General features: G+C 39.4%; 1 protein-coding gene across 1 annotated transcript in view; it reads right to left on the bottom strand.

Annotated features, from left to right (window-relative positions):
* LOC118334842 (desmoglein-2-like) overlaps positions 1-226 on the bottom strand; it is an 11,048-nt gene that overhangs the window by 2,702 nt on the left and 8,120 nt on the right. Inside the window, exon 8 of the mRNA XM_035670914.1 lies at positions 108-226. Coding sequence (XP_035526807.1) covers positions 108-226 — 119 coding nt within the window. The remainder of the gene's footprint in view (positions 1-107) is intronic.

The raw sequence follows: 226 nt of genomic DNA, 5'->3' as shown, positions 1-226 counted from the left end.
CCAGGTTGAGAACCACTGATCTAGTAAATGCTATAGTAGTATTAAAGTATGATAAATATGTATTTATGGAGCTTTTAAGCTAAATGTCAAGTGTGACTTCACCTTACCGAACATTTTCTGCAGGTTTTCCATTGTCAGTGTCAGTGGCTTTGAAGACAGCAATCACCTCCATTAGTGGATTGTCCTCTGGGTTCTCCGAAACAAAGACAGGCTTTACTGAGGGTTT

The sequence above is a fragment of the Morone saxatilis genome, unplaced genomic scaffold (genome assembly GCF_004916995.1).
Source record: "Morone saxatilis isolate NCDOM2014 unplaced genomic scaffold, NCSU_SB_2.0 Contig23, whole genome shotgun sequence".
NCBI classification, from domain to species: Eukaryota; Metazoa; Chordata; class Actinopteri; family Moronidae; genus Morone; species Morone saxatilis.
Note: the sequence above shows the minus strand (reverse complement) of the source record. Positions and strands in the feature narration are given on the sequence as shown.